The following is a 25,599-nucleotide window of genomic DNA, read 5'->3' as shown; positions in this document are numbered from 1 at the left end:
TTTCATGAAAATACAAAAATAACTGTTTGTTTATTTTATGTTTTTCTTGCAGGAAGGAGCATAAATATTTATTAGCTTTTCTGTCTCAGTCACATCCTTAAGTACTATCTGCCTTGAATTTGAGAAAGGGGCAATTTGATGTTCTTATTCAAACACAAAATAAATTTATTTGGCAGTCCTAAATTTTCAGCTGCTTGCAGAAATTACCAGTTAGGAAACTATGGGAGCCTGAGTGAATATGGGCTGTCTACATGGGTAAATGCAATAACACTCATTTTCAACTTTCAGATCCCACGTCTCTCCCGCCAGGATTCCTGGGTGTGATAATCTCCTGACAGAACGGCAAGGTCAATATAAATGTGGCATGTCCTACAGAGTCCAAGATCCCAGTGACCCATGAGGCAGAAGATAGTTGGAAGCAAAACTTCTTCTTCATGACAGTGGTGTATCACAGTGGGAGACATATGGCTATATAATGATCATAGGCCATGATGCAAAGGAGAAAGCATTCTGTGACAGCAAACAGAAGGAAGAATTACAACTGTGTTGCACATCCAGGGAAGGGATTCTGTTTTCTTCCAAGCAGAGACTCACTAGCATAGTAGCATGTTAGGGATGGTAACTTATGCATAGCAGATCTCCAGGAATAACAGGTTTCTAAGGAAGAAATGCATGGGTGTATCAAGGGCAGAGACAAAACTGACAATGGTGATAATGGAGATGTTACCTACTAATGTAAGAAAACAGAGACACAAAAATACTATAAAGAAAAAGAACTTCATTTCTGGGAGATTAGAGAAGCCTAACACAATGAAATCGTTTCATTTCCCATGGTCATTTCATCAGAGCTTTCCATTTCAAAGATCTACAAGAAAAAACAAACGAGTTGTTAATATGTTCCTATTTGAGCCCCAAAAACCCCACATTTCCCTCTGTGTTACATTATGAGATATAGATACCAAGCTGGATAAGAATGAAAAAGAAAAGAATAGTAAAAATATATTTTATTCCAACCTACTACAATTTAAACAAATCCACTCTATAAATGAAAGTAATTTCATTAAACAAACAAACAATTATCCAAACATAGGTCTTCTTAAAGCAAAGAAACAATTCTGCTGCATATAACAAGCAAGATCCTAACTATCCATACTCAAGAACAAGTAGAACTTACAATAAATGTTCCAGCCATTGTAGTAGGCATTGTATCTGTATCTGTATCTGTATGTAATTCACATTTTTCACAAAGGCACTTTGTTCAACCTGTTTCTCAGAAAGGACTAAGTACAATTTCACAACTGGCATTCCAGCAAAAGTATTTCACCACTGAAATGTTTAACTATTACAACATTTAAATTGTTTCAGTAGTTTAAATGAGCATGAAATATGTCAATTGGATCAATTATTAATGCCCTGTACCATTATAACACTACATTAAACAATGAAGCATTTCATATTTAAGGATAGATAACCTAAGTCATATCAAATGTGAAACAGGAGTGGAGCCCCTAGGACTTGCTCAGCCACCAGTCCAACCAGGCGAAACTCCCAAGGCCTTCACTTGAGTGGGGGTGAGTGGCAGAAATGCCCACAGCCCCTGCCTGAACAGGTCCCATAAGAGGACTCCCTGCCTGTACCCTTTCCAGGGTACTGACACCTCAGTTTAGTCACTGTCTCTTAGCTTTATCTGTCAAATAAATTGACTTTGACTACTGTAAAGGAAAATGAAGATTTCCTTGAGCTCTATGGAGAATGGGCATGACAATGTTAACCCTATGGTGAATGTTTATTTTGGTGAATGAGATCAAGTGAAGTAGTGTGTCCGAAAGAAACAGTTTGCAAATCTAAATGCAACAAAATGTAAAGGGGGAGCAGACAATACTTGTCAAACTGAAAGAAATTACATACAGACTGGTGAAAAATACATCTTTCCATCATGTGTTCTTGTGAGGTTCCCACAGATGGCTTACTAGCCACTATTGGGCTATGTGATGACTAGTGCAGTATTAGTACAGTAACACAGAACATTATAATTGGGTAAAGCATTTCCCTTTTGTGTTGATACATGTGCTTTAATGCATTAACTGATTTATTAGTAGGAGTTTTACAATTCATACTGGTTATCCAAATGCTTTATAATACAATGGTTCTCGAAGCATCAATTACAGCAATAAGGAAGCATTGATAATTTATTTTTTTACCATAGCTCATTTTATCCGTTACCCAAACATCTATCTACTGTTCCAGTTACAAAAAATAATATTTTTCCCATAGCTTTCTCAGGGCTGCCTGGATTTCCTTGTTCCTTAGGCTATAGATAATGGGATTTAACAAAGGCGTTAAAACAGTATATGAAAATGATAAAAACTTGTCCACTGGTGGAGAATAGTTGGATTTCGGTTTTAAATACATAGAACTAGCTGTTCCATAAAAGAGGACAACCACTATTAGATGTGAAGAGCAAGTAGAAAAGGCTTTATATCTGCTCTGCAAGACTGGCATTCTGATGATAGTGAAGATAATGCCAATGTAAGATAGGATGATCAGCAGGAAAGGTAGCATGATAGCCATCAGAGCCACCCCAATTACTTGAATTTCATTTAGGAAAGTGTCTCCACACACTAGATCCAACAATGGTTGCACTTCACAGAAGAAATGGTTGATGATCACTCCACAAAACGGCAAGCCAAATGTGACAGTGGTGTGCACCAGCCCAACAACAGTCCCACAAATGTATGAACCAATCACCATCTTCCAGCAAACATTCCTGCTCATAATTATTGTGTAACGCAAAGGCCAACATATGGCAACATACCGATCAAATGCCATTACAGCCAGAAGAAAGCATTCAGCAACTCCGAAGAATAGAAAGAGGAACATCTGCACGGCACATCCCAGAAAGGAAATAACATTAGGTTTCACCATCAAATTCTCTAATAGCTTAGGGATGATAACTGACATATAGCAAGCCTCTAAACAGGCCAAATGCATAAGGAAAAAATACATAGGAGTGTTAAGCACAGGATCAGATTTTACTATCAAGATAATCATAGTGTTTGTCATTAAGGTGATCATATACAGTGACAGCAACAGTGCAAAGATTAAAAGATGGAATTGGTGAGGCTCTGCAAACCCCACAAGTATAAACCCAGACTGAACTGTAGCATTTTCCTGCTCACTCATATTCCCACTGCTGTCTGTATCCACATTTCTCAGTTTATCTCTTTAACCATTGAACTATTGATTCTTCCACAAGCATTGCCTCCTTTTGCTTTCTTTTCAAATGCAGTTGCTTAAGGATTAGAAATCACTGCCATATCTATTGATCAATGATGAAGTTGGGAAAATTGGTTGAATTGTCTTGCTTTTGTTTTATAACATGGTTTCTTTTTCTAGCTCATTCACTGACCACCATGAAAGGAAGTCTTCATTCTGTAAGACAATAAAAAGCAGCATTAAAACACAGATATGAACATTATTTAGTCACTGCATCTGAAGGGATAACAATTGTGAAAACAATGGAAAATGTGACCAAATATCTCAGACCATCAAAGTATAAAACTGAGAAGCTAGAAAGAAGGTTGTTACTTATCTCACAGTTTGCTGACTGAGCACTGAGTTGTATAATGTGAGCCTCGAGTTGTATAATGTACGCTTTATGTGCCATTTCCAAGTTGTTAAAGTCATTCTCTGAAGTCTCTTGAGTGTCCTGGGGCAATTCTTTTCACTCTTGCTGCATTTTAAGCTGGAGAGGGGAGAGCATTCCTCCCTAAATACTGGAGGCCTGATCACTTCCAATTCTGAACCTTGGCCCTTTTTACATTAGACCAGAATAGCACCATGATTCCACTTTAGGGGCCATGTCAACATCCTATGGAATCCTAGGGTTTGCACTTTAGGGAGTTGCATTCAGAATTTTCAGTCAAAGAGTTCATAGGATATTACTATGGCAATTAAAGCACAATCATAGTGTTACAATTGGTAGCATGAGAGGGCATCTAGCCACTTTAAGCGTTGAAAAAAAGCCTAAGACAGTTAACAATATAATCATAGCAAAATGACTTCTTTGCTCCTTTCTAATTGTTTTTTTAAAGAGAATCTCATCTTTTTGAAGTTTGGTATAGAACTGTGTGAGTACTCCCCCATTCTGGTTGCCCTGAAACATTAAATGTTCCATGCATCAAAGCAACATGGGAAGTGCTTAGGAGTGAAATAGCCTTTGTATCAACAGGAAACCACAGCCTACTTTTAATTTGCCTTTTCTGTGGCTCAGTATAAACTTTCCAAAAAGGAACACCCTAAATACATGCCCTCCAATACTTCACAGATTAGACTGGGACACATGTAGCCAAGCAACATTAGAGGGTGGTCAAGATGCCAGATATTATTGTGAACATGGCACAAGTTAGAAGATGCTGCAGCAATTTGATTTTGCCTGACACTGCTGGGAAGGACAAGATTCCACCCACTCCTCTCCTGTTCCCACTTCTGAGATTAATGAGTGCCATTTGCATTTTGAATTCAGTTTGAAGTATTTGGGGGGAAAGCAGCTGAAAGCAAACAGGGAAACTGAGAGAAGGAGAAACTTGAACATTTTGAAAGGAGGTGGAAAAGTGGGATGACAGAAGATTAATCGGTACTGCCAAATTGGGATAGCTGGAAGGTATATAACCATAATGGGATCTACTTGACTGCCACAATAATTCAGCTACTCTTTCTGTATTTCTTTACTGTACTATATGCTCCTGCAGCACCAGGAATGAAGATGGGGAGACTCTTCTGTTTCTGTATTGTATTGCAGATGAAAACATGAAATAAGACAAAATTACATATATATTGCCTTGACAATCTCTTCTCAGTTATATGCTGGACTCAAAAAAAATATGCCAGTCTTTGTAATGTCTTCCCTCTAAGATGGAGATTTGAATATTATGAGGTATCTTCCAGCTCTTGAATAAATCTGAAAATTGGGAATGGTGGTTCATGTTTATTTATTTTTGGGTCTGAGAGAGATTTCGGAAAAACTGTTTTCCACCAAGTGATATTTGAAAGAAGATAAAACTCTGTAAGATACATAACAATTTGCAGAGAAAGAAAGATATATAAAAAAAGGAGCCATAGTAAGAAAAGAGAAATACTGGGAAACTATGAAAGAGAATGCTAAACTGTTTAACAACAACTATAACAACATTGCCAATATCTTTACTACTCCCAGATCCTGTACAGGATGGAAGAGAGGGAAGGATAAGTTATCTTGGATATCCATGTTTGTAAAACCTTTTTGCAAAAACTAAGAGTATCAGGTATAATAGTGTGGTCTACAATGATCTACAAATCATGTTTGTAAATTAAGTAATGTATTACCTTAGTGAGTCAGGGATGCTGCTGTCACATATGTAATTCTTCTTGCTCTTCTTATGTGTAACTTTATGGCACAAAGTATTGTAATACCCAAGACACACAAGTCTCCAGAAGGCAGCAGACTAAGATGAGATAAAAGCATAGAGCACAAGATTTCCCTCTTGTGGTCTTTGCAGTCATTAGCAAGATGTTAAGTGCATCTTATGTCTAGGTAATTTAGAACACATAAAATTGCCATAGTCTTGAAATCAACATAGATCTTAGCCACAAAGGGAGCAATTTACAAATGAACAACTTATTACTTATTACTTATTATTTCAGTCCCATCCTTTGAATTCTCACACATGATCCTTGGTCTATGTCTATATCAACAAATATTTCCCCTGCAAATAAACTCAGCCTCTCCCTCCACTCTAGAATTGCTTTTGTAATATTAAAGCTCAAACAAAGGTGTATATATGTATTCTAGATGTGAAGTATCTTTTTAAAAGCTAAGCAATATCACTGCCACTGTGTAATCTTTCTTTCCGGGAAGCTTAGCTAGTCAATGATATTTTTTTAGAAATGAACTCAACGTTCATTGTGAGGCTGATTTTCTGGTTATTTTCATTTATAATTTGAAATCAGACCTTACCTAATTTATTAATGTGAAAGAAAATTAAATTGACAAATTTGTCCATGCATTGAATGGACCCAAAGTAGAAATCTATTACAATTTCTCAATGGAATAATTGTTAAGTGGAAGAGAGGGAAAACTTTCTCTCTTTCAGATTACATAATGTTTAACATTTCTATTTTTTATATTCTTTGGTATCCTTTCTTTGCCCACCTGCCTTGGCTGAATTGTGATTAGATATGAATTATATTGGGTCTTAAGAAAATTTCAGAGACGTTTGAACTCATTCAGCTGTGATGCAAAGTGGCATTCTTTTAGTGTCATACACACTGAGGATACTGTAAATGGCCAAAAAGACAAACACTTGGATCCTAGAACAAATCAAGCCTTATCTCTCCCTGGAGGCCAAGATGACTAAGCTGAGGCTGTCATACTTTGCCCACATCATGAAAAGGCACAAATCATTAGGAAAGATCATTATGATGGAGAAAGTGGAGGGAAGTAGAAATAGAGGAAAACCACATGCCAGATGGATAGCTTCAATCATGGTGCTGATGGGCCTGAGCATTAGCATGATGATGATGATGATGATGATTTATTGTCAGGGTTAGAAAACCGCATTAATAACCAAGAATTTCAGTTTAAAAGTTCAAATACACCAAACTCACTTAAATCAACCCATATTCCTCATTTTAGCCTACCTCAAAGAATGTTCTGGGGACACTTCTGAAAACTAAAGAGAAAAATGTCATAGGCTGCATCCATATTGTAGAAATAATCCAGGTTGATGCCACTTTAACTTCCACGGCTTACTGATATGGAAAACTGGGATTTGTAATTTGTTGTGGCTCCAGAGCACTCTAACAGAGAAGGCTAAATGTCTCAAAGAACTACAAATTCCAGAATTCTATAGCATTCAATCATGGAAGTTATAGTGGTGTCAAACTGCATTATTTATGCAGTGCCGATGCAGTCCTAGTGAGCTTTCATAGTTATGAAATCTACTAATGCTTTTTAAAAAAAAAGACTCATTTACTTATTAAAATAAAATAATCTGAGTGGATTAAAAAAGGTAGCTAATCTAATCAAAACTTCATCAATGTTTCCTCTTTAAAAAATTCTCCTTTTTGTTCAGTTCAGGCTTCAACAAAATAATGTAGCATTTGGGGAAAAAGAGGAAACACAGCAATCCAGCACTGGAGGCTAAGATAGAGAAGATTTCCACAGCTGCCATAGACTTTCCCTTACTGCTCAGGTAGCTTGGAAAAAAGGTCATCCAAACACTGCAAAACACCAACATGCTGAAAGTGATACATTTGGCTTCATTGAATGTGTCTGGGAGCTTCCGAGCTAAAAAAGCCACAGTGAAGCTGGCAATGGCCAGAAAGCCCATGTAGCCCAGGACACAGAAAAACATTACGGATGATGACTCATTGCATTGCAAAACAATTTCTTCTGTCACTGAATGCATGTCAATCTCTGGAAAAGGGGGAGAGGTTGCTAGCCACAAAAGACAAATGCCTGCTTGGATTACGGAGCAAGAAAAAACAATGGAGCCGGTCAGTTTTCTCCCCATCCATTTCTTAATCCTGGATCCTGGCTGTGTGGCCATGAAAGCTAATACCACTGTGATAGTCTTTGCCAATACAGTGGAAACAGCCATTGTGAAGATTATGCTGAAGGCAGTTTGACGAAAAAGACATGCTGTTTTTTCAGGCTGACCAATGAAGAGCAATGCGCAAAGGAAACAGAGGAGGAGCAAGATGAGAAGAGTGTAGGTGAGATCCCGGTTGTTGGCTTTCACTATGGGAGTATCATGATGCTTCATAAACAATCTTAACATCATAGCCACTATCAAAGAAAATGAAAGAGAACAAATGGCAAAACTTATGCCCAGAGGTTCTTCATAAGATAAGAATGTTATAGTCTTGGGAATACATGAATTCTGGCCCATATTTGAATACTGATCATCTGGGCATCTGAAACAGTCACTTAAATCTGTAAACAGAAAAATGAAGTTGTAATTGCTGAAAAGTGCCACGTTTTGACTAGAATCATGTTGAGACAAAACACTAGCAAATGGCTTGCTTCACAGATATACTTTCTCAATGGTTGTGTAAGTGTAGAGACGGGGGAAAAATTTTAATGTTGAAAGATATCTTTCTTGACACATAATCACAAAAAAGCAAGAATCTGTGCAGTTTGAGATTTACTCTGAATGAAAAATTCAGGTTTCTCCCATAGAAAATGGCATTTACTGAACAGAAAAACACACACACCCTCTCTCACACTTTCAGTTTGAAAGAGGGAACAAAGACAGTTTCTGACACAGTGGTTCCACTTTGAAAAGAAGGTATTTTAATCCATATGTGCATACCTGGAGGAGCAATTAAGATGTAAAACATGTTCAAAACACCACTAATCCAGAGAATTCACATGATGAACATGTGAATTCATGTCAATGAAATGGTATTCTAGGAAAAGTGTTAATACTGTCTCAAGCAATGTCTTCCATCCATTCAGAGCTTATGGTCTGAATAAGTAAAAATGTCTGACTCGGTCTCATCACTTCCCTCATGGTCTGTCCCTGCTTCCATATTGCACCATTGGCTCATTTTGCAGATCATAGCCGAAAAAACTGCCCCCTTCCTTTTTTCTCCCACTTTGTCTCATCTGTCTTCAGTATTTACAGATGCAAAATTTACATTTACAGCAACCAAAAACTAGTAACACTGGGGATCATTATCACAGAATGCCCAGAAAGTATACAGATGAAATTGTGTACACTAATCCTGCATACATGGGTTCTAGTATACAGACAATATATTTTATTTCTGTGCATTATCCAACCCTTACCTTCTTTGTCAGATATCCATCCTTTGGGACATGGAATGCAGTCATAGCAACAAGAGGGCTTTCCTTCCACCTTCTTCTTCCTGTAGCCAGGTTGGCAGCTTGGATTACATACAGAGATGGGCTGTACCTGACCATTAGTGAAAGAGGAGCATGTGAGTCTTATTTAAAAAGGCTGAAAAGATGGATCTCTTCCGGCAGGCCTTTCCAGAATAGTAACCCGACCACCCATTGAATCAACCATGATAATGAATACCCTGTAACCCCATTCACCCATCTCTGATTATTTTGATGGATTATTTTAATGTTCAAATGTGTTTAATTGATGTTTTAGGGGAGGGAGGGAATAACTGGGATTATCATTGCACTGAATGGATTTTTACTTTAAGCCACCTTGATCCTTATGGAGAGGCAGGGTAAAAATAAAAGTATTATTATTATTATTATTATTATTATTATTATCTGGATCATTACGGTTCAGAAGAAGACAGGCTACATTGTGAATAGTGGCGTTGGAGAACAAAATCACAGGAGAATATAGTTCTGGAATATTACAACAGAAATGATGATGACTTCTACTTGAACAATATATTTTCGGCATCATAATTTTGTATGTGTATGTGTGTGTATTGATTGGAAAACAGACCTTGCATTCCCAATGACACTTTTCTCAGACATGACACACTCAGACACTGAACAACCAAAAGTCACTGAGTAAAGTTCGTGGCCATTATAAACCTAGGGGTCCACATCTCTCTCTTTCTTTTTGTATGTTTTTGTGTGTTGTGCTGCAAATATGGGAAAAAATTACAACATTTCTCTTTCTTAGTGAGGAAAGCACAGTATATTGAAAAAAATGCCTGCATCAACATTACTTCTTATTGCCTTCAGAATGAAAATGTTCTTGCCTTCAGTTATTTATTATGGCTTCTGTAATTTGTACAAAAAATGATTTTTGCAATGTTGCTGTCTTTCCCATTTCTAAAGCAAAATGGAGAGAGATTGGGGAACAGCACATGCACAGAAGAGCTGGTTGATGGGTCTAAAGGAAGCAGTGCCACCATAGCTTCCAAAACCTTGTGAACAATTGTTCTCACAACTTTGAGAACTCTTGTTTGAAGACTAGGAAAAAATATTTTAGTCTCTCATTCTCACAGTGGAGCATGAATGGAGGTTTACATCTATATAATAATATTGTGCCTATACTGTGATGAGCATTCATTCTGGCCATCTAGGTGGTCACAATGAGCTCTTCTGTTTCTTAATTTACTACTACTTCTTGTAACACCAGGTTGAGGTATCTGTCAGATAACTGTTCTAACCCTTTGTGATGGCAGACCTTAGCAAAAGGTTACAATTTTCGAGAGGAGGGTAAAATCTGTTTTCAGAGATGAGAATTTAATGAAGTAAGAGGGGTACTGACAGATTTTGTCTTCATCTTTTTTCTTATGCAACAAAGTATTTCTGCCACCATTTCAAGCAAACAATAACTCCCAGTATTCCAGTGAATGACCCCCCAGGAAAAGAAGTACATTATGGTGCAGCATGATCCCCAGATTAGATAAAAATGGTGGCCCTCATAGGGCAGTATGGGAAGCCATATTTTGTTTTTAAAAAACAGTGTCATTGGGAACAACAATGTGTCTCGGTGTTCATTCAGTATGAAGAATTGTTTGGAATACTGGAAAGCAATTTGAAGAAGTGGCAGACCTCTCTCTGCTATTTCTCATCTATTTCAGTGAAAACTGGAAAAAACAAAACAAAACTTCTCTTGCCTGCCCCAGTCCAGAAATGAATGAAGCTTCTTTTTCCCTTGCTGCGTTGCCAAAAATGTCATTTAGTTTTTAGCCGAACTATATGTCCCTAGGAAAATCAATGGGTTTGGCACAATACAACAGAGGTTGAAACAGATTCTTTTCTTGAGATTTACTCCAGGGACTAATGGAGTTGCTATGAAGCATATGGTTTCATTAACTTTGGAGTAACTCATCTTACTAAAGAGAAATTCCCATTGTACATAGAATCTGGATATTTGAAGGTCATTTCAATAGCCATACAAGATGAGAGATTGGGTACATTAAAGAACACATTAATACATGTCAGTGCAGGTCATGGTACAAGCATAATCCATCCATCATGTTCTGAAAAAGATATTCTGCCAACACGAGTATAATTCAAAATGCAAAAAGCTTGCATTTTTACCTGATTAAACCAATGATGCCACACTATGGTATCTTCATTAATACTGAATGCTTCATCTGAAGGAACCCAGGGATCCATCTTCCCAACTTTCACTCCAATGAAAGATTCATTTGGAAATGTGACCCAATTTATGATGTCAAATCCTGCAATAAGCTCCCCGTTGTCATCAAAGTGAACTTTTTCCCCAGCACTGTTATTGAATGAGACAGACTTCAGAAAGGAATGAAGCTGGATTTTAAAAAAGAAAGAAGAAAGAAGAAAGAAAGAAAGAGAAAAGAGATTTTGTTTTTTCCCTAGTAAAGATGTTGATAACGACAATGACCTGAACATGCTTCTTCGACAGACAAAATATTCACACAGTCATTTAAGAATGAAGAACAAATGTATTTATTATATATGTGTGGGCTGATATGATGCCACCTTTTCCCATTCCCTCAACCGTTAGAAACAGATTATTAGAAAACAAGACTTTTTTAATCAGGTGAATTACAAGTATGTTGTGAAGGATTTTAAAATCAATCATATGATTGCCATCTACACTATTGAAGACCCACGAAAATAGGTATGTATTGTTAAGGCAAGTGAACTTCAGAATAAAACAACTATTAAGCAACACAATTACAAGTTATACCACAGCACAATGCATACACATTTGAAAGATACTGCTTATCCACATCCTCAACTGTGAATACAATTGTGTATGTGTGTGTCTGTGTAAATGTCTGCATATATGCAGGCAGGTGCATTATAAATGATGCATGAAATCCCTGTTCTGTGAGTCAAATTCCACTACCAAATTTTGAAATCTACTCTATTTCTGATTGAAATTTGGGTATGCTTTACCAGTTGCTGTCATTTTTTATTTAATCTATTTTATATCCCAATTTTTTTCTTATATGTACTATTCAGCACTTTTAAATAGAAATGAAAATGTTCAGAGGACAACACTGTGATATAAAAAATAAAAATTATTTTAGCGATTATTTTAAAATATTTATTGTCTGCTTAGATCTGAGGATTTCAAAGTGATGCAAAATAATAAAAATATATTAAACATAAAACAGAACATTTATTTTGTTCATGAAAACAGATGGTAGGAGACTGGAAAAATGTGTATTTTTCAAAATGTATCAAAAACTGCAAAGTGTGGTGGGTTGTATTCCATGTAGCAAGAACAACTATGCTCCTAATAAATGTCCTACCAGGAGGTAATTTGAGATTACTCTAAAAGCTGAGCCAACAACTGAGTCCATTAGAAAACAATCTCTCAAGAAATGTGAATTCAGCCCAGTACAATGTGTATCAATTCTTGGTTTCATCCATTTTGTACTCTGTTTTTGTATAACTGATATTTTCTATGGTGGCGGTCATGTACTTACCTTTGGTCTGCATCTAGTCTTACTTTAGATTTCTGTTTGCACTGATGAAAGTGATATTAAACAGCCAGCAGATTAAATTGTCATTACCTGCCATACCAGATGATCATGATGCTCTCTTTTTTCTATTCTCATCTTTGCTTTGCTTTTGGGTCTGGATGAATACATGGCATGTAAAGCATAAGCCAGAGCATAGACAGCATTATAAATGCTGTAACTCTGACCTGTTACACTCTTTGGGAATACATACTCAGGAAGGTACTCCAGCTTCTCTTTTCCAGTGCAGATATTTCCACCCACATTGTCCTGAACCGAATCCTGAAAAGTACAGCCAAATGCCTGGGTCCAAAAGTCTTTAATGAAACCATCTTCCTTAGAACTGGAAGGGGTTCTGTTTTGAAGGAATTGTTGAAATCCTGGGATTTCATTGGAATGAACTGTAAAAGATATAGCACCATGGAAGTCTTGTGTGTCCCAGCTTTTCCTATTGGCGATATTTTTCAACTCCATTCCTGCTGCCAGAAGCCAAACTTTGCCTTTTGGCTTTTGCATTGTTTGTCTGAATTCATAATGAAACAACCATCTCAGTGGCACCATTGTGCGTGTTTCTCCATAAAAGACCAAAACATTGGCTTTGTTGTTCATGACTTTTTCATAAAACTCTGCTGAAGTTTTCATGAAGCCTCCCTTGTCAGCATCATAAGAAATACTGGTGAATGATTCCATGACAGCAAAACAGATGCCACTCTTAGAAAATTGTGGAAGCATTTTCTTCATGAACCACTCCATAATCTCCCCATTTGCAGCAAAGAACCCAATCCAACTCCACTTGAAATGCTGTAGTAACTGGATAATCCCTCTGTACTGATAGGCCCCATTTGGAACCATCTGACGGATGGACAGAGCATTGCTATCTTTTATTTCAATTGAAGAAGTGGCATACATGAGCTAAATACAAATGTGAAGGGTATAAATATAAAGACTTTCAGACTGGCCTATGTGATCTTTGCTACACACAAGAAAGAAAAAGTGTGTTTTTATGCTGTTGTATATTTTTTAAAATGTATTTTTCTTGATATCACTGGATCTGAATTTGCTTGGTACAATAATATCTATAGAAGCAACTAGATCTATCAATTGACTAGTGTGACCATTGAACAAACTACAATACCACAGACTCCAGGATCAGTGACATGAATTTGGAACTTAATTATTTCCCTGTTTGTGACTTACTGTAGTACTGAGTAATATGGTGATTTTGTGTGATCTTTATACATGTACACAGAAATGCACACACACACATAGACCAAACGCCAAAACTAGGATATGATGATAGTTTTTCATGGAACTAGCATGTAGTGATGAGAAAGAATGATCTTGTTTGCTTGTTCTGCTATATGTTCTTTAACCTCTTCCAACCCACTTTACCCTATTGTGCGAGTAATGTATGTGATTTAACAGAAATGTCTTAAAACTGAGACAAGATTCATTTGGAATCTAGCCTTGAACTAGCTCTCCTGTTCTTTTCCAGGATTATACATTTTCCTGGTGTGGAGTCACTATCCAGGACAGAACACTTTCCCTACTACACATACCAACATTTGCACTCAGTTTCAGGGGCTGTCCTTGGGTAAATCTACATTGTAGAAATAATAGAGTTTGACACCTCTTTAATTGTTATGCTCCATCGTACACAATCCCAGGATATATAGACTCTGGGGAGAAGAATAAAGTGCTTGTGAACTACAGATCTCATGATTCTATAGAATGACACTACAACAGTTAAAGTGATGTCAAACTGCATTTTTCTATAGTGCAGATGTACTCTTTAATGCCATTTCACAAGAAAAAGTATGGATAGGGGAAATGTGAGATTCAATATTTTCCATTATAGCAGCTAAAGTATTTGTTTTCAACAGCTGTAAGACTGTTTTGTTGCTTCTAGACACTTTTTAAATGTCCATTTATTTTTTTAGGTGTGCTGGGTTTGAGATAGTGTTTATGATACTGCTTTTATTATTGTTAGGAACCAATGATAACCCGTTAATAGATTTTGTCATAGTGAAGAGGAGAATATACATTAATACACACAAACACACACAACACTTACCTACCTACTCATCTTTAGTGGAATTGCTAATACCTCCTTATGTATAGAACACATTCACTCCTGTCTCAACACCACAAAATCATATGTGAAATGCAGTTGATAAGGAAACACATCCTACCTGTGGAATCTTATAGATACCAAAAACATTTTGTATTTCATCTGAGAAGTAAGAAGTCAGATCCTCAATGACTGCCAGCAGATTGTCCTGGATGCTGCATTTGTAGTTAGGGACAATTTTATCCTGTGAAGAAATAAGCTCCATTGTGGCACGATTGGTCCACCATGCATTCAGACAGCTGTCATAAATATTGAATCCCATTGTAATATTGGATAAGATAAGGGAATTTTGATTGATCTCTTTTACAGCAAAAGCCAAAACCAGGACATGCTGATAGTTCTCAGTCAGCCTGCTACGAGCAGAAATGAATTTTGTGTGACTGCCAGGTAACATACTTCTAAAATAGTTGTAACTTTTCAAAATTATCAGTATACAATGCTATTATAATTTACTATTACTAAGACTAATATCTTCCACATTTTATGAGACAGTGTTTAGTACAATGCTTAATCCAAGATGAGTTACTAAGGGATATGGTACGTTCTATCAAATAAGTCAGTGTTTGGAGGGAGAAACATAAACATACCCGATATGAGCCTCTCAAAGCTCTAAGAAAATCAAAATGTGTGTGGATATCGAAATTAGCATCCTTTTGAATTAAATGATGTCATTTTAAAATGCAAACCAGATATTAAAAGGAAGCAGACAAATAATGGCAGATATTCAAAGAATATGTGCAGAAAGCCATGTTAGAACTATTGCAAAAATAAAATGCATTCACAGAGAAAAGTTTCACAGAAAAACTTGAATGACTTTTCATGAAGACTGGATCTTTGGCTGAATTTGCAAACCAATTTAGAAACAGGATGAAATCAATTTATGATTAAGAAAACAAGAAACTGAAAAAGACCAAAAGGAACAGATCTGCCCATGTCTAGTTACCTGTCAGATGCATATTGGGGAAGGATGAACTTTTAAAATACAATGGAAAATCCTATACTGTAAAACTGAACTTTCTCAAATGAATAGCTACAGAGTACTAGAGGAAAGAGCATATGTTATATGTAAAAAAATCCATATACAAACTTTTTTCTTGGTAGAGGCCCAGGAGGTTGTGTATTGAAGTTATGGGGACCTATTAGGAAGAATGTCTGAAAAATAATGCCTCCGTAGATGAAGTCACCTGACTGATAATACTTAGAAAGAATAGGTTGGGAATTCCATGTTCCACATTTTAGAGCCTCAGCCTGGCACACCATGCCAGGCAGCAGAAAGAATAGCAATACCAACATCACCATCCTGAATATGATACTCCTTCCTGAATATAGATTCGCCAATGTGCATCTAATGCCTGATTTCAGTGGTTACTTCATTTGCTGACAGGCTAAAGGACGGTGCTACAGCCCATAAAGCAACAGAAATCACACTGATGAATTACTATCATTTTGTAAGTTCTACTAGCCCTTATTGTGAAATCTATGGAGATATATTTATATAATCCTTCAAAACATTTGTTATTGTTTATATTAGTGGCCATCTGTGCTCCAGAAGGGATACTGCAAGTAGCAGAAATAATTGCAGTCATTGTGGTAGTGATAGGGACTCAACACAAATTGGTCTATTCCCTGTGGCATTATTGAAGAATGAATGTGTTTTTTGTTTTGCTTTTGACACCTGAACAGAAGTACTTGCTCCCTATCAGCTGGGTAACAGTGGCCCAAAGCAGCAATTAAAAGCATTAAAATTCCCTTATTTTCTGTAGGACCAACCAGACTGTGAATATGGACTCGCTTATCAGTACACCTAGAGGACCTGTGTTTGCTTCTTGTCACATTTGCAACATCCAAGAGAAAATAAACAAGTCTGTAATGAACATTTTGTTCACCTTTGCTGTTAACTGTCCTTGAGTCGACCTCAACTCATGGCGACCCTGTAGATGAGACTTCTCCAAGACCCCCTGTCCTCCACTGATCTGGTCACACAAAAAGATGCAGTTCTTGGGGCTTAAACTAGACTATTGGCATTTTAAGAAAGTTGGTTTCTTGTACAAGAAATTATGGTTATTTTCTCCTTCCCTGGTGGTGTATAATCTTGGTCCCATAATAGGTAAGCAAGAACTGTCGTTCCGCTGAAACTGTATTTCCTTATTGCATTACCTTCACAGTTTTATGACTTTCACAGTTCTAGTGACAGAAGTGCACCCTCTCACATGCTGCTCCTGCTGCATTCCCTCTGAAGGCCCCAGTTGTGGCCTGTGATGTTGGAAGTGTGCTCCTGGCCACGTGAGCTAAGCCATGGTATTCTAGGTGAGGTCCCAAAAATCTGGATAGTGCTATGTAGGATAATTATTCACATGAAGGATATTCTTACAAATCAGGATTCTGCTACATATGACCATCCTCTAGATGAAGGACTGTCCAACAACTTGGATTGTCCTAGTTAGGATTATCCTCCACACTTATGACTGGGCTGAAAATTTGGAATTATCCTATGTAGGAATGTCCTATACATTGGCCTAAAAATGTGGGATCCATCTTCCGCATGCTGGGCTGTCCTCCAAAAACAACGGTGGAACACAATGATGAATTGCACTCTACAGTATAATTGTGGATTTTTTCCTGGAAATGTTGGACCTGATCTGGAATTATTGACCATGTCTAGAAATGTGGGACAGGTTCAACAATTCTACAATATGACCTGGCAATGTAGGACATGTTCAAAAAAATGTGATGGCCATTAAAACCTTAGGTCCATTCTGGTTCTGATTAACCAGCAAGAGTTGTGGCTTTATATGACTTAGATGTCATCCATTCCCAAACTTTGGCCCTCCAGATGTTTTGGACTTCAGCTCAAAAAACTCCTGTGTGTTGACTAAGGTAGCTGGGGTTTGTGGGAGTTGAAATAGAAAACATCTGGAGGACCAAAGAATGATATATGCAGAGGAAGACAATAATGAATAATAATCTACAGTGCAAATGTGGGCGATGTGCTGGACATTTCAGTTGGGTAGCAGAATGGCAGAACGGGGTTTTACTAATGCAGGATGACTTCCATCTGTAGGATGCTTCCTCCCCATGTAGGACTATCCCAGAAATCTAAATTGTCCTACAGAATAGAGTCCTCCAGATGAAGAACCGTGCCACAAATCTGGGCTGTCCTATGTAGGACCATCCCTCACATGTAGGACCATCCTACAAATCTGAGATGTCCTACATATGTAGGACTGTCCTACAAATCTGGGCTGTCTCTGCATGTAGGACTGTCCTACAAATCTGGAAACAGCTTATGCAGAATGGTCCTCTACATGTAGAACTCCCTTGTAAAGGTGAGCTGCATCCTCCACATGCAGGGCTCTCCCAAAAATGTCTTGAGCAGTGCATGCCCTACCAATTAAGTCTTCCAAAGAAAAATGGGGAAACACAATGATGAATTCTACTCTGCTGTGGAAATCAAGGACCTTTCCTGGAAATGTAGGATGTGAATGGCAGTCCGTGTCCTGGAAACATAGGATGGATTTAATGATTCTACCATATCGCCAAGCAATGTAGGACAATCCAAAAAACCTGGTGGCCATTGAGTGCATAGGCCCATTCTGGTTCAGGCTAACCAACAAGAGTTATTCCTTTATATGACTTACAAGTCAGCCATTCCCTAACTTTAGACCTCCAGATGTTTTGGACTTCAGCTCCCAGATCTCCTCATTATGGGCCAAGCTAGCTGGGGCTTGTGGGAATTGAACTAGAAAACACCTGGGGAACGAAAGACAGATGTATGTAGAGGAAGACAACGATGACTTATAATCTACTGTGGAAATGTAGGACATGCCCTGGACTTTGAGGTTGGGTCCCAGAATTGTAGAACTGGGGCCCTACAAATGCAGGCTGGCTTCCTTCTGTAATATACATCCTCCACATGTAGGACTATAGTAGAAATCTAAATTGCGGTACACAGTACCTTCCTCCCCTTGTAGCACTCTCCTACAAATCTGGACTGTCCTACCTAGGACCATCCTCCACTATTATGACTGTCCTACAAATCTAGACTGTACTATGTAGGACCATCTTCCACATGTAGGACTGTTCTATGTCCCAATATGTGACACCTCTTCATATACTTAAGCAGGGCTATCATATCACCTCTTAAATGTCTCTTCTCCACGATAAACTTTGCCAGTTTCCAGATCCTTCAGCATTTAGGTCACCATTTTGGTTGCAGCTTTTATTAGCTTGGCCAAGGGTAATGGAGCTGTCTTCACCTGCTGGTTCTTCACTTCCTCCAAGGTCACAACAATGGCAGTAGAAATAGACCACCACATGAAGACTTCTTGGTATTGAAGAACTGGTAGAGTTGGTGATGTATTTATGAATGTATATGTAATAAGATGTATATATAGAAAGAAGGCAATGTAAAAAAAAAATACCAAGAAGAACTATTCAGGGGAAGAACATTGGAATAACGGCAATGGATTGTTCATTATGGTTTGTCTGAAAAATAATCTCAGAAATTTCATGAACCAGAACTCAACTCCTGGTTTATTTCTCCTGGACATAGAAAGGCATGAGGGACTGTAGCAAAATTATCTACCAACCTTTTATGGGTGAGGGCATGTATTGAGCAACTTTTAAAAATTAAACTTTTGTTTTGAAGAGTTGCCCAGCACTGGGGACCTTGGGGCCAAGAAAAATCAACCTGGAGACCACACCTTCAACACATTAAAAATCTGGTGAAGATAACATTATCATGTTAGCCAGAAGTGGGAATCATGCAGCCCTCCAGGAATTCTGCCATAACCTGCCATAGCAAATGGAAGGGATGCTGAGACCTGCAATCCAGGAATATTAGAATACATGATTCTTGCACCAATATAGAAAACAGAACTATATATAGGATTGGTTCTAGACAAGATATTTCCACACTAACTATTCACCCTTTACTGATACACTGTTCTAAGTTCTGAGAATGTCCCTTTTGGCTCCTGATCCCAAGAAACAGCAATGACTTTCTAAATAATTGTAAGTTCTAAAATAGATTTGGGGGTGAAGATGGTGGTGGTGGTGATACTTTTCACAAAGGGGTGATTTAGAGTGTGGCTACTGTACTTCACTTAGGACCAGCAACATAGCAATTTAAATCCCAACTTAACCCACAGGCTCATTGGTTAAACTTGGACAGTGTCATATTTCACAAGATAACTACCTCATCTTGTAATACAGGGGAAATGTATGATTTATAAATATAAGAAATAAAATATCCTCAAGATTTAAAATGCATGTAACTGTTGAAACCAAAGGAAACAAAACAAAGACAAGTATGGTAGTGTAATCACAGCTGTATCAATTTATCATAATCTCTGAAGCTATTTATCTCAGTTCCAAAGTATTCCTTTTTTAGATTGGAAAGCTATTTGTGGATTTTAGAAAGCAATTTATGAGATCAGAATTTTTTTCAGTGTTTTCTCTTTAAGAAGAGCTCCTTCTTGTTCAGATCAGGTCTCAACAAAATAATGTAGCATTTGGGGGAAAAGAAGCAAACCAGCAATCCAACACTGGAGGCTAAGATAGAGAAGATTTCCACAGCTACCATGGATTTTCCCTTGGTGCTTAAGTAGCTGGGAATAAAGGATAGCCAAACACTGCAAAACACCAACATGCTGAAAGTGATACATTTGGCTTCATTAAACCTATTTGGAAGCTTCCGAGCTAAAAAAGCCACAGTGAAGCTGGCAAAGGCCAGAAAGCCCATGTAGCCCAATACACAGTAAAACATTACAGATGTCGACTCATTGCATTGCAACACAATTTCTTCTCTCAGTGAATGCACATCAGTCTCTGGCACTGGGGGACAGGTTACCATCCACACAAGACAAATGCCTACTTGAAGCATGGAGCAAAAAAGAACTATGCCCTGTGTCATTTTTTTCCCCATCCACTTCTTGATCTTGCATCCTGGCTGTGTGCCTCTGAATGCTAAAACCACTGTAATGGTTTTTGCCAGTAAAGTAGAAATAGCCACTACAAAAATAATGCCAAAGGCAGTTTGACGAAGAAGACATGTTGTCTTCTGAGGCTGGCCAATGAATAACAATATGCAAAGGAAACAGAGGAAGAGAGAGATAAGAAGAGTGTAGGTAAGGTTCTGGTTGTTTGCTTTGACTATAGGAGTGTCATGGTGCTTCATAAACACTCTGAGTATCAGAGTCACAGTGAAGGAAAATGAAAGAGCACAAATGACAAAACTGATGCCCAGAGGTTCTTCATAAGATAAGAAGGTTATATGCTTAGGAATACATAAATCCTGCTCCATGTTGGCATATTGATCATCAGGACACTTGAAACATTCAGCCAAATCTGAAAGAAAGTAAAATGGAAGGGAGGGAGGGAGGGAGGGTTATTGTCAATACAACCTATGTAGTATTATTATTTAATAAAGTCTTGCAATCTGTCTGGATGTCTCTTTCCTTGTCTCTCTCTGTCTCTCTCACCTTTTATCTCCATCTCTCTTATACATCCATGCAACCACATAACAAATTTAAAATAGCAAAGCAGTATGGTAGTGCAGTGGTTAAGTGCCTGTACTGCAGCCACTCACTCACAAACCATAAGGTTGCAAGTTCAATCCCAGGCAGGGGCTCAAGTTCGACTCGAGGTTGCATCCTTCTGAGATCACTAAAATGAGTACCCAGATTGTTGGGGTCAATTAGCTCACACTTTGTAAGCCACTTAAACCAGGCTTAAGTGCACTGATAAGTAGTATTGAAATGTGCTTCCTTTTGCTGTTGCTATATAGATACAAACAAAATGCATGCCTGGAAAGAGATGATACATATAAACTTTCTATATATTGAATTTCCATGCATATTTTTCTGGATGGAGGAGATTATCACACTGGCTTTATCCCATCGGGATAAAAGCATGTTTAACTTTAAAGACACGTCTTACTGCATTCTTCTATCTGTGGCCCATCTGTAGCTCATCTGTAACCCATGCTTGAAAAACCACAGGATAAGCCCAGTTTGCAGATGGTCTCAGACAGGTGAATGTAGTAAGACTCATCTTTAAAGTTAAACACTGTTTATCTCACTGGGAAAACAATGGGATAAAAGACCATGTGATAATCTCCATAGTCTCAACTAGAGTAGATTGATTGACTCAATCATTAAATGGTGAATGGATATTTATTTACATGGAGAAGAGTGCTGGCGCTTCACAAAACTTGACAGTTCTGCTCTGTGTGGAACTACTAATAGGATTCAGATCACTGTATTTGATATGTTTCTTTGGCTTACCTTCTTTGTCAGATATGAAGGCTTTTGGACATGGAATGCAGTCATAGCAGCAGAAGGGTTCACCTTCCTTTCTTTTTTTCCTATAACCAGGTTTACACTTGGCATTACACTCGGAGATGGGCTGTGCCTGAGCACCAATGAGGATAATATTAATCTTCAGCAAAATGGGTTAGGTTCATTAATCTTCTAAGAAGACTGTGATATGAAGTGAATTTTCACAAGCAGTGATATGTACGGCTACAGAGTTGTTTCACATCAGCAGTAATAATGTGGCTGACTGAAGCAATAGTTGTTGATGTTGTATGCTGGTGAAGAGGGACAGGCCTGACCAACTGTATCCCTTTTTTAGGTAGAATACACTCAAAAAATGAGTGGCCCAAGGTCAGACAGTGAAATTAATGAGTGATCATGAAAGTAAACTCTGAACTCTTCTTCTTTCCTTCCTTCCTTCCTTCCTTCCTTCCTTCCTTCCTTCCCTTCTTTCTCTCTCCCCCACACTCCTTTCTATGTGTATATATAGACAATCATTGCATTCATAACAATCTACACCTATTAATGGATCAGTTAATTTTGCTATCTGTTTGGCATTATAGCTTAGGGTGTATCTACACTGCAAAAATAATGCAGCTTGATGCCACTTTAATTGCTGTATTAAATTCTATAGAATCCTGAGATTTATAGATTTACAAGTTCTTTAGTCTCCTCTGCCAATGATTGCTGGTGCCTCACAAAACTACAAATCCCAGGATTCTGTAGGACAGAGCCACGACATTTAAAGTGATTGTCAAACTGCATCCCTCCTACGGTGTAGATGCAGCTCTAGTGATAGAAAGAAATTTTGTTGGAGTCAGCAATCTCAGTGAAGCTGGCATTTACACTTTTGCAAGGCTTATAGACCATTTCAAATGAATGAAGTAGAGACAAATGTACACATTTTAGAATATGAATATTAAAAGATACACAGGAACATGCTCTCATGAAAAGTTGTATTTGAAAATTTGTACATATCACTGTGCAAATAAGAGAAAATGGGTTAGGGAAAAGTGTACAAATTTCAGTCTAGGAAGAAAATACCATGGCCTAAATCCTGCTATTGCTTCCTATTAATGTAGATCCATTGACTCAACTGGATTTCCTTACATTTTGACCTTGGCCAAGTCACACTTTTTCAGCCTTAGAGGAAGACAAAAGCAAACCCCCTCTGAATAAAACTTGCCAAGAAAACCCAGTGATAGGTTTGCCTGAGGGTCAACATCAGTTAGAAATGACTTGAAGGCACACAACAACAACAGCAACAACAATTTGATGATCAATGAACTTGAGTCTGAAATTTTCATAACCTTATATCTACTTATGGAGCCCTGGTGGCACAGTGGTTAAATGCCTGTACTGCAGCCATTCACTCAAAACCACAAGGTTGCGAGTTCAAGACCAGCAAAGGGCCCAAGCTCGACTCAGGCTTGCATCCTTCCGAGGAGGTCGCTAAAATGAGGACCCAGACTGTTGGGGGCAAATTAGCTTACTTGCTAATTAGCTTACTTGCTGTTCACCACTATGATCTTTGGAATAGTGGTATATAAACAAAACAAATTATTATTATTATTATTATTATTATTATTATTATTATTATTATGGGTTATTACTGAGTTTTGATTTATTTGGTTGTGATACACCACATATAGTGATTATCACTACAAATCCAGCATTTGGCCAAAGTACTTTTTGGATACTTTTCAGCTAGTTTGAAAGACTGGAGTACAGTGCAAAGAGCTTTAGGAAAGGATATAATTTTCATAGAAGTAAGATAGAACTATGACTCTGGAAAGCAGGATTTGAATTGCTGCTTGGCCAAGAAAACCCACTGGCTGACCTTGGGCGAGTCAAATACTCTCGGCCTCAGAGCAGGGCAATGGCAAATCCCCTCTGAAGAAACTTGCCATGTAAATCTTGTGACAGGTTCACCATAGGGTTGCCATAAGTCAGAAATGACTTGAAGGCACACAACACACACACATAGAGTAGAATCTTCCAGTTTTCAGAAATGTTGATTATCATTGTAAGAGGAGGTGTAGGTGGTTTTTCCCCCCTCTGGAAATATGTTTTGTAATATATATATATATATATATATATATATATATATATACACACTCTCTTGTGGCTTCTAAATTTCCAGAAATGTTACATTTCTGCTCTTGGGTAGTCATAGTAGAGAGACTCATATACTTGCAGTGGACATTTCAGATTTCAGTAGACCTGGACCTTATTAGTACACCACAAATGTATTCATGATGTTGAAGCTCTATATAAATAGAAAGGTGTGTAAGTCATCTAAAGGCATATACAAAGATTCCACTAAAGTTAATTTAAAAAAGAATTAAACACACAGAGAGATGCACAGTTACTTGTAACCTGTGCTCATGGCACAAGAATCATCTCTTGCACATGGATAATTCAAAGAGGAATTCTATTAAAATATTCAAAAAGGTGATCGTACTTCACATATTTGAATTCATACCTGATTAAACCAGCTGTGCCATGTAATGGCTTCCTCATTAATGAAGATTGCCTCATCTGCAGAAGCCCAGGGATCCACTTTTCCAACTCTGACTCCACTGAATGACTGGTTTGGAAATGTGATCCAATTAATGATATCAAAACCTGCCATGAGGTTCCCTTTCTGGTCAATGCAAACCTTTCTCTCAGCAGTGTTGTTGAAAGACACAGATTTCAGAAAGTGATGGAGCTAGATTTTAAAAATTGAAAACATTTTACTTTTTTAAAAAAGCAAATAAATAAGAGTGATCTTAATGTCTGCCGTATCAATGCACTCAAAGCTGTAAAAGAACACTGGCCTTGCATTAGTGCTTCCACTGGTATTTATTTATTTATTTAGGTATTGATACCCCTCCCTTCAGCCCTAATGGCTCTCAGGGCAGCTTACAATTATTTTTAATCAGACAGTTCCCTGCCCTCAGGCTTACAATCTAAAAGACACAAAACAAAAGGAGAAGGGAATGGTGAAGGGAAAGGGGATGAGGTCCAGTGGTTCTTCTCTCCCTCTGAGGCCTGGACCAAGGCAGATGGATTGGAGGGAGGGCTCTTCCTTCTTCCAGGCTAGTCCTGATGGAGCTGGACCTGCCTGGTGAACTCCTTCTCAGGCCGGCGGATGGCAGTTATGGAGAGTGGAGTCTCCTTCCTTTCAGGCCGGTGGATGGCAGTTATGGAGTTTGTGTTTTGCTGCAGTCACTGTTGTTTGTTGCTTATTATAAGTTATGGCTTATACTGTAAATCATTTAACTGTATTTTAAGGGGGTGGGATTGGGGGATATGGACTGTATATTTTAATGTTATAGGCACCCCAATTGCATTGCATAGAGGGGCAGGATAAAATAAATTTTATTATTATTAATATTATTTATCAAGCAGAGAGAGAGAGAAAGAGAGAGAGAGAGAGAGAGAGAGGACATTATCAGACAAGGGAAATTGGAAATATAATCCAATGGCAATCCAAACGCAATCATGAAGTTTAATGTTCTTGCGTGATAGACTACCACACGCAATTTTGGCCAATGGGAAGTCAGACCGAACGCAATCAAGGGGTTTCATGTTATTGCGTGAGAGGTGATCACATGCAATTTTGGGCAATGGCAAGCTATTTTCAGGCAATGGGAAGTCAGCTCGAACACAATTCGAATTCACGTAAATTTGCTGAACTAGCGAATTCACATGAATGCATTC

At 37.9% G+C, this 25,599-nt stretch overlaps 3 protein-coding genes across 3 annotated transcripts; all 3 read right to left on the bottom strand.

Moving 5' to 3' along the window:
- Window positions 1-2,247: 2,247 nt before the first annotated feature.
- LOC149303386 (olfactory receptor 10C1-like) lies at window positions 2,248-3,186 on the bottom strand. The gene has a single exon (XM_089480516.1). The coding sequence runs from the start codon at window positions 3,181-3,183 to the stop codon at window positions 2,248-2,250; it is 936 nt and encodes a 311-aa protein (XP_089336642.1). The 5' UTR covers window positions 3,184-3,186.
- A 3,887-nt stretch (window positions 3,187-7,073) lies between these two features.
- Window positions 7,074-14,969, bottom strand: LOC149303385 (vomeronasal type-2 receptor 26-like). The gene is made up of 5 exons (XM_089480680.1): window positions 14,637-14,969; window positions 12,499-13,356; window positions 11,033-11,260; window positions 8,834-8,960; window positions 7,074-7,975 (listed from the first exon to the last, which is right to left on the bottom strand). The coding sequence occupies exons 1-5, from the start codon at window positions 14,967-14,969 to the stop codon at window positions 7,074-7,076; spliced, it is 2,448 nt and encodes an 815-aa protein (XP_089336806.1).
- Window positions 14,970-20,021: 5,052 nt separating this feature from the next.
- On the bottom strand, window positions 20,022-24,526 carry LOC149303384 (vomeronasal type-2 receptor 26-like). The gene is made up of 3 exons (XM_089480675.1): window positions 24,377-24,526; window positions 21,862-21,988; window positions 20,022-20,923 (listed from the first exon to the last, which is right to left on the bottom strand). The coding sequence occupies exons 1-3, from the start codon at window positions 24,524-24,526 to the stop codon at window positions 20,022-20,024; spliced, it is 1,179 nt and encodes a 392-aa protein (XP_089336801.1).
- Window positions 24,527-25,599: the final 1,073 nt, after the last annotated feature.

This window comes from Sceloporus occidentalis, unplaced genomic scaffold (genome assembly GCF_023333645.1).
Source record: "Sceloporus occidentalis isolate IW3139 unplaced genomic scaffold, rSceOcc1.0.p SCAF_14, whole genome shotgun sequence".
NCBI lineage: Eukaryota > Metazoa > Chordata > Lepidosauria > Squamata > Phrynosomatidae > Sceloporus > Sceloporus occidentalis.
This window is presented reverse-complemented; position numbering and strand designations above follow the sequence as displayed.

Excerpts from the sequence above, each read along its gene's own strand:
- LOC149303384 (XM_089480675.1), bottom strand. The coding sequence starts at position 24,526 with ATGGCAGGTTTTGATATCATTAATTGGATCACATTTCCAAACCAGTCA. Across the intron at positions 21,989-24,376 it reads GGCACAGCTGGTTTAATCAG|GCACAGCCCATCTCCGAGTG; the intron begins GTATGAATTCAA and ends ATTGGTGCTCAG. Across the intron at positions 20,924-21,861 it reads CTTCATATCTGACAAAGAAG|ATTTGGCTGAATGTTTCAAG; the intron begins GTAAGCCAAAGA and ends ACTTTCTTTCAG.
- LOC149303386 (XM_089480516.1), bottom strand. The coding sequence starts at position 3,183 with ATGAGTGAGCAGGAAAATGCTACAGTTCAGTCTGGGTTTATACTTGTG.
- LOC149303385 (XM_089480680.1), bottom strand. The coding sequence starts at position 14,969 with ATGTTACCTGGCAGTCACACAAAATTCATTTCTGCTCGTAGCAGGCTG. Across the intron at positions 8,961-11,032 it reads GGCATCATTGGTTTAATCAG|GTACAGCCCATCTCTGTATG; the intron begins GTAAAAATGCAA and ends ACTAATGGTCAG. Across the intron at positions 7,976-8,833 it reads ATGGATATCTGACAAAGAAG|ATTTAAGTGACTGTTTCAGA; the intron begins GTAAGGGTTGGA and ends TTCTGTTTACAG.